The following is an 8226-nucleotide window of genomic DNA, read 5'->3' as shown; positions in this document are numbered from 1 at the left end:
CTGCTTGTTGGAGCTTACAATACATTACACTTCCAAAGTTGTATTCTGTCGTACGAGAATGTTCATAACTTTAGTAACCTATTGGTTTTAGACAGGGCTTTTTTTCAGGGGGAACTTGGGGGAACTCGGTTCCACCACCTTTGGCTCAGACCCTTTGGTGCCTGCTCACCACAATCACTTGTAAACACAGAAGTCTGGTTTCTGTGTTTACAAGTGACAGCTCTGCACTCTGTGTGTAACCCCCTGAACTCTGCACTCTGTATGTAATGCAATTCTGGTATTTAATTCCTCTTTAAGACCCTTCTACTGTTTGTGAAATCTGAACGGGGTCGTGGTTGAGTTCCTGCACCTATTTTCTAAAAAAAAAGCTCTGGTTTTATATATGAGACTAGCATGCAAAACAAAAAACGGCCGAACATTCGCCCAATGTTCTCACGCCCGACATTATAGAGGAACATTACGTTACCTTCTCCCCCACCTGCTACATAGTCTGCTACGGCAGCGAAACTATAGCTGCAATTATGAATATCGGCCACAAGATGGCAGTGCCGTACAAACCAGGCCAGCAGTGCTTCTTTCTTCCTACAGGTCAATGTAAGTAATTTTCTTTCAACAATAGCGGGGGAAGGAGGGGCTGCTATTGATTGGGGAAGGGGGGGGTGAATGTTCCTTGTGCTCTTTGATTGGCTGGGAGGTGTGAGGGGTGTGTAGATTTCAGACAGGATGGGAGAGAAGGGGGGGCACACGGGTGGATTTGGAAGAGGGGAGTTGTGTAGAGTGGGGGGTGATCATTCACCCCCCTTCCCCAGACTCAGTGCTCAACACTTTACTACTGCTTGCAATGTGAACCTGGGATATCCTTGTTAGAGATCCCCCCCACCCCCCAGCCCACCCCACAGCACCATGCACACAGCAGCACACATCCAGACACACCATGCACACATAGCCTGGGAGCATCCACTACTATCCTGTGCACACTGATACTCAGCCTTCATCCTCTGCTACCCTGTGCACACCTCCAAGCCTTCGCTGTCATGCATGCTACAATCACATCCATGCATGCAGTGCCGGAATATGCATCTCCATCCTGGGACCTGAGCGATGCTCTGCTGCAGCAAGACTGGACAATCCCATGCCACCTAATAAGGATTTAAGCTTTTTATTTCCAAAGAAGATTCTGGGCTTCAGTTTTTATTATTGCTAGAATTGTTATTTTTCATATAAGCTCTTCTCATCATTTTTGCTGGGTGGAAAAAAAAAAGTAACCTCTGCATCCCACAATGGAACTAAATTGGATGCTGCTCCTGTCTCTGGTTTGGCAAGTTCAAGCAGTAGAAGGTAAGCCTGCTGTTCTGGTGCTGTAAGGGTTAAATTGATCCGGGCCCTATTTTTTTTTTTATATCTAGGGGTTGTATGCTGATTTTTGATAACTGTATACCTTGCGCTTCTGATGGAGGTGGACAGGCTGGGGAAGCAGCGATAACTCTTATATTGGTTAAATTGTGAGCTCTTGGGTCCAGCAATGCCTTGTATAGAGATTGATAGCAGAACGATGTACACTGCTATAAAAGTTCATCTCTTCTCTCAATAGGATGTGTACTGTTAGGAAAGCACCTGTTATATTGAAGCAACAAGGTACTCAAGTTCAAGAGGTTGCTTGTGGATCAGACATTACTGTGTCGTTTGGCAGATTTCTACAAGGACAACATTTGGATGAGTTTTCTGGGGACAGATGGGGAGGCTACATGGAGACCCAAACAAAAATAAATGTCCTTTTCACCAGCTAACTATTTACCATATCACTATAGATAGGGAGCTTTGTGATTCCTATACAGCCAGCTTGGTGAGATTGCCTTTCCATGGCAAGAGAACTAATTAAATAGATATATTACGAAAATGAGGTGCAAACGTGTCGCTTGTGTCTCAGTGGGGAAAGATAAATGGCCCCTTCTGTTAGTGTTAAATCAATGTGTGCTTTCTAGCCTGTGCAAAATGTCTTGGCTGATAGATTTCGTTCTGTCCTACAGATGGTTATAGATTCTCACTTGGCTGTTGGAGGCACCTGTCTTGGTACCAAGCTGGTGGTGCCCCCCCCCCCCCCCAATTCCCATCACCATTCCCTTTGCTTACATGTCCTCTGTCTCCCTATCCACTTTCCCTTGCCAAAAAGGATGGAGCTGCATTGCAGTGCTGAATTTCTTTAAAAGCAGCCTAGGGTGATAGTGGGTATAGCAGGACATGGCTGGGAGGTGGAGGATGGGGGTGATAGATACTTGCTGGGAGTCTGGGTGTCTAGGCTGCTGAGCGTGACCACAGACACAGACACCATGTACCCGCTCCGCTGTCACAGGACTTTGTGCTGTCACTCATTACAGCTGCCCCCTTCTCAGCTAGGGTTCCTTCCATAGATTATAGATTGTATTCACAAATATATCATAGATTTGGAATGTCTAACCAATAAGACTTGTAGGTACATTCAGTACACTATACATAATGATATGGGGTTTATATGGTGGCAGCAGTTTGCGTCACAGTATATATATATTTATAAATGTATATGTATACATAATTTATTGATTCATAATGATTATATAGGATTTATATAACGCCAACAGTTGGCGCAGCTTTTTAAAATAAACGAGACGGTACAATTATATTACAATTCAATACAGGAGGGTTAGTAGGGCCCCGCTCATGAAAGCTTACTATCTAAAGAGATATATATTTGTGTACGTGTATATATATATATATATATATATATATATATATATATATATATATATATATATAAATATATATAAATAATATATTTATACACATATCAATTGATAGGCAAATGTGTACATTAAGAAAAAAAAAATATATATATATATATATATATATATATATATATATATATATATATATACGGTGTATATAGACCTTTTTTCTTTTCTTTAATTTGTCTTGTATGTCTCATCTGTTTCTTTCTTCCCATCATTTCCCTGAAAACCCCTATTCTTTCTCTCTCATCGTTTAGCAGTCTGTCACTTCTCCTATGTTGTGTGAGTCCCTCGCACTTCTCGTATGTGATAAACACTCCCCTTTTAATGCATTTACACTATATTTTTTTGTTAATGGTTTACTCACTGTAGTTACTTCACCTTATAGGACCTATTCCCAGCACTTCCTACTCTACCAGTCTATTTGATAATACATTTCTGCGTCTGTGTCTGCTAGTAGCATGGGTAAGGTGATGGAAGATATTCCATGGGTATGGAAGATATGGGTCTTCTATAGGTTTTTCTATAGGTCTTTGGCCGTAGAGAAGGTAGACCACACATGGGGGCTTATTCAGCAAGCCAGTCATTGCCAAATGAATCATAATGGTGTTTGGTTGTAGAGAACATATACCATGCACTGGGGCTTATTCAGAAAACCAATCGTCACTCATCGTTCCCTGATCAGCCAGAGGAATCTGAAATCTGGTTGCAGTGGGTTAATGTTTTTTTTTTTGTCCATTGTCATTGTGCTCTATGCTGGCTTATTGAATAGGCTTGTGATCTGGACAGATCACCGAAAATAAGACTGAGCAAAAGTAAAGTCATTGCCTAGAGCTGCCAGTGAGAACCCATGTTCTTTGCAGGTCAAAAAATGGGGGCAAAAATCTGGTTCCTATAGGCAACCCCCCCACCCCTTTTTTTTTTCCCTAGCACAAGTGTTCACAGCTGAAGCCTGGATTTGTGTATCTGGTATTAGAAATGGGGTTTAGCAGTACAGGGTGTTACATGGTCCACATTACCATAAGCATTGCCCGGGGCCATGCATTGGATTTTCTCAGACGCAATAAATGTGCAGCAGTAATGAAAACAAAGCAGACTCCTATATAGCTGAGATTTCAATCCAACTCTTTTCTTTTTCTTTTTTTATTATTATTTATTTTTTCTTTGACCAGATTAAGGGATATTTGTTTTCAATTCTGATTTTATTATATCACATGCCTTCAGGGGATTTTATTTATATTGTGATTATGAAAAGTAGGAGCCCGTTTCACAAATGCCTTGGGGTAATACAACACTGAGCCGTGCTTTTCTTAACAGCTGGAACATGTTGGCAGGTTATTAATTATATCTGACCCATAAACATTTACAGGCAGAGTCTGCAGGGACAAAACATTTCTGGCAGAAGGAATAACAACAAAAATAAAAAAAATAAGAATAATAAAAACACAAAACTATCAACAAATAGAAGTAACAGTAAAGAATTGGAGAAAGGTTACAAAAGTTTGTTGTCCAAATCTGAGGATAATGATCAGCTAGCTTCATTTGTACACTAGTAGGCACCTTTGAGATATAAATAATAATTAACATTATTACCAGGTTGCTGGTCATACCTGGCTATTTCAATGCCGGAAGTCCTATAAATCATCATTTCTATACAGGACTAGTCTTCTTGACGCATCTTTCAGCAAGTACTGTACAAAATGAAAGAATGTCCCTTTAGATGTGCTTTTTCCTAGCTTATCCCTGCTCGCCGTGACGAACTAGCCTAGAGGTTATGCATAACGAATGGAAGCTTTCCATGATATCTGTTGAGAGTCTGCAAAATGCTTTACCAGGCAGTAGACAGATAAGAGAACTGGTGGAATTGGAATCCCAGTTGAGATCCTTTTAAAGACAGCAGAAGAGGAGAAGTAAAAAATTTACATTGGCCAGCCATCTTGGTTTGTGTTGGCATAATAAAGGTCAAAAGGTGTTTTAAAAGTGCACGTTCATTTTTATAAGTGAAGTCTTTCTCCATCCCACCAGGCCCTCTTCATCATTATTAAATCTAAGGGCATGTGTCTAGAGGCTTTTGTTCACTTCAGAACCGCTTCTTCCCATACAAGTATATAGGAATTCAAAAGCAGCTGAAGCATGTCAACAGCACCTTCAGTGAATTCCCAATGATCTCAGAAGTGTCTCAGATTGATGTCAGTCAGCACTGGCTCTAACACTACTAATTCATACTGCCTGGCTCGCCAAGGGACAGGCAGTGCTCCAGCTTTCTTCTGGGCTTACGCTGCTCTCCATACTCCTATTTGTATGCATTACGTTGTACTCTATAGAAAATATTGGTGGCCGTGGCCTATGAGCATTGGCCCATGAGCAATTTCTGGAACTGTGAACATTGTCTGGACTTGGGCAAGCCAGGCTGTGTGGACTACATACACTGTATGAACAAGGGCAAGTCGGGCCATGTTATGAAGCCTTGGCTTATGAGCACTGTCTGGAACTGTTTAAGCCAGGCTGTGTTATGAAGCCATGGCCTACGAGCACAGTTTGGAACTGTTTAAACCAGGCTGTGTTATGAAGCCATGGCCTACAAGCACTGTCTGGAACTGTTTAATCCAGGCTGTGTTATGAAGCCATGGCCTACGAACACTGTCTGGAACTGTTCAATCCAGGTTATGTTATGTAGTCTTGGACCATAAGCATTGTCTGGACCTGTTGAGTGAAAAAAAGGCAGGTCAGGCTGTGTGGTGTAGCCATGGACTTTGAGCACTGTATGGATCTTTGAGCAGTGACCTATGAGCATTGTCTTAATTGGAACCTCAGCAAGCCAGGCTGTGTGATGTAGCCATGGCTAAGGCCTCGTACACACGACCAAGTTTCTCTGCAAAAACCAGCAAGAAACTTGCTGGGAGATATTTTTTTGCAGAGGAAACCGGTCGTGTGTACATTTTCGTTGAGGAAACTGTCGAGAAACTCGACGAGCCAAAAAGAGAGCATGTTCTCTATTTCCTTGACGGGAATGAAGAAAATCGGTCATGTGTACGAGGCTTTATAAGCACTGTATTGATCTTTGAGTATTGGCCAAAGAGCATTGTTTGGGCCTGGACAAACTAGGCTGTGTGATGTAGCCATGGCTTTTGAGCATTGTCTGGACCCAGGAAAGCCAGGCAGAATGATGTAGCCATGGCCTGTGAGCATTATCTGAACCCAGGCAAGCCAGGTTGCGTAATGTAGCTATGGCCTCAGGAACAGTGTCTGAAGGTAGGTGCATTGGACTATAAGAACTGTTTGGATCTGGGCAAGGTAGGCTGTGTGATGTAGCCATGGCCTTTGAGCATTATCTGGACCTGGGAAAGTCAGGCAGAGTGATGTAGTGATGTCCTATGAAACATATCTGTACATAGGATCATTGTATTATGAGGACTGTCTGGACCTGGGTAAGGCAGGCTGTGTGGTGTATTCATGGCCTATGGGCACTGTATGGAACTATGAACATTAGCCTAGGAGCACGTCTGGACCTGGGCAAGCTAGGCAGTGTGATGTAGCCATGGCCTATGAGCACTGTATATGCCTATGAGTATTGGCCTTTGATCACTGTCTAGACCTGGGCAACATGACTGTGTTATGTAGCCATGGCCTATGAGCATTGTGTGAACCCAGACAAGTGTGTGTTGTAGGAAATGTATATCTACAAGAGATGAGGGGGGCTTTAGTGGGAGTTTAACAGTTCATTATTAAAAGTGAACTCACATTTTAATGACTTGTATGATATGTAGTAACTTGTAATGGTTATTAATGGGTAAGAACACTGACCTTATAAAAAAATAATTCTTGACTTGATATTTAATTTGATAAAATATCATTTATGTTTGGTTACTGTGAATTAGTGCACTTTGCAGGGCCTTATTAAAGAGGAACTTCACCCGACTATATTGGATAATTAAGTCAGTAGCTGAAAGCTATAGGAAGAAGAAAATAGGGATGAGTGTAATTTTCTGGTGAAGGTTTGCACTTTATGTAATAAACCAATTTTTTTTTTGTTTTTCATTTTGAATAGACTTGGATAAAGTAAATACCCTGGTAAAATTTGTTTTACTGTCTATGCTTCCATTATGGAGATGCCACCTCACATCTTATCCCGTTGGACAACCTAGGAGCAGTTTTCACCTGAACTGAACTGGAGGCGATTATAATATCCTGACAGTGGTTCGAACCCTCAAGCATTTTACTGAAAATGTGGTTTGTTTCACCCTGATTTTCCACTACTTAATGTCTTGATGGAATAAAAACTGCAGTGAAGTCTGACAAGAGTTCTAAGGCCGCGTACACACGATCGGTCAAAACCGATGAAAACAGACTGAAGGACCGTTTCATCAGTTAACCGATGAAGCTGACTGATGGTCTGATGTCCCTACACACCATCAGTTAAAAAAACGATCGTGTCAGAACGCGGTGACGTAAAACACACAACGTGCTGAAAAAAACGAAGTTCAATGCTTCCAAGCATGCGTTGACTTGATTCTGAGCATGCGCGGCTTTTTGACCGATGCTTTTGCATACTAACGATCGGTTTTGACCTATCGGTTAGGTGTCCATCGGTTCAATTTTTAAGCAAGTTCTCTTTTTCTTGACCGAAAGATAACTGACCGATGGGGCCCACACACGATCGGTTTGGACCGATGAAACGGTCCTTCAGTCCATTTTAATCGGTTTTGACCGATCATGTGTACGCGGCCTAAATCTTCTCCAGTCCATTCAAAACAAACAACAAAAAGGCCATAGGCGTTCTTCCCAAAATAACCAAGTGAGCTTTTGCTTAGTTAAATTGCTTACAGTAATGATTTCAGGAATCAAATGGGTTACTTCACTTTGTTCAATTGGGTAGCAATGATAAGATTACATTGCTCACATGTATTTGTTTTGTCCTCAGGCTTGATGGGTTGAAGTTGGGAGCATGGTTTAGACCAGTAACATCTCGTTAGACATGATAGACTAGATTTGGCACCGGAGAATATTATTATACTATAAATGCATTCCTTTTATTTAGAGAACTTGGTCAGTTCGGATCTGTATTCAGAATAATAGTAATAGGAATGCCTGAGAATGGCCATAGAGACTCAATGTGTTGGAGAACGCACAGCACTCACATTTTAGCCTAAATTACATTGTTACAAGATGGGTCAGTGTCAGCAGTTGTATGTTCTTTGTGTTCTGCCTCCTCTAAGTCAGGACAGCTGCACAATCATGGAACTGTCTCTAAATACAGAAGGGCGGCTCATAGTGGAAGAGCTGTATCTCCCAGCAGAATGCACACACAGATTGCACCGAGCGGGGAGGCTTAGAGAGACAGAGGGGGGAACACAGTGTTTCTGATAAATGAGAGAAATCTGTGTCTTAGTGCTATGGAATTTCCCAATACACTGCGGGCTCCTACTCCATATTTCATCACACGGCAGGATTAAAGTGTTTTACA

The 8226-nt window shown here is 41.8% G+C and overlaps 1 protein-coding gene across 3 annotated transcripts in view; it reads left to right on the top strand.

Annotated features, from left to right (window-relative positions):
* Positions 1–744: 744 nt before the first annotated feature.
* Positions 745–8226, top strand: part of EPHB1 (EPH receptor B1) — a 419645-nt gene continuing 412163 nt past the window's right edge. The window contains exon 1 of one of the 3 annotated variants that reach the window (XM_040348730.1): positions 745–1338. In XM_040348730.1, coding sequence (XP_040204664.1) covers positions 1281–1338 — 58 coding nt within the window. In that variant the 5' untranslated portion in view covers positions 745–1280. The remainder of the gene's footprint in view (positions 1339–8226) is intronic. The other 2 variants (XR_005748610.1, XM_040348729.1) reach the window with 2 other exon arrangements.

The sequence above is a fragment of the Rana temporaria genome, chromosome 4 (assembly GCF_905171775.1).
Source record: "Rana temporaria chromosome 4, aRanTem1.1, whole genome shotgun sequence".
Lineage (NCBI taxonomy): Eukaryota > Metazoa > Chordata > Amphibia > Anura > Ranidae > Rana > Rana temporaria.
This window is presented reverse-complemented; position numbering and strand designations above follow the sequence as displayed.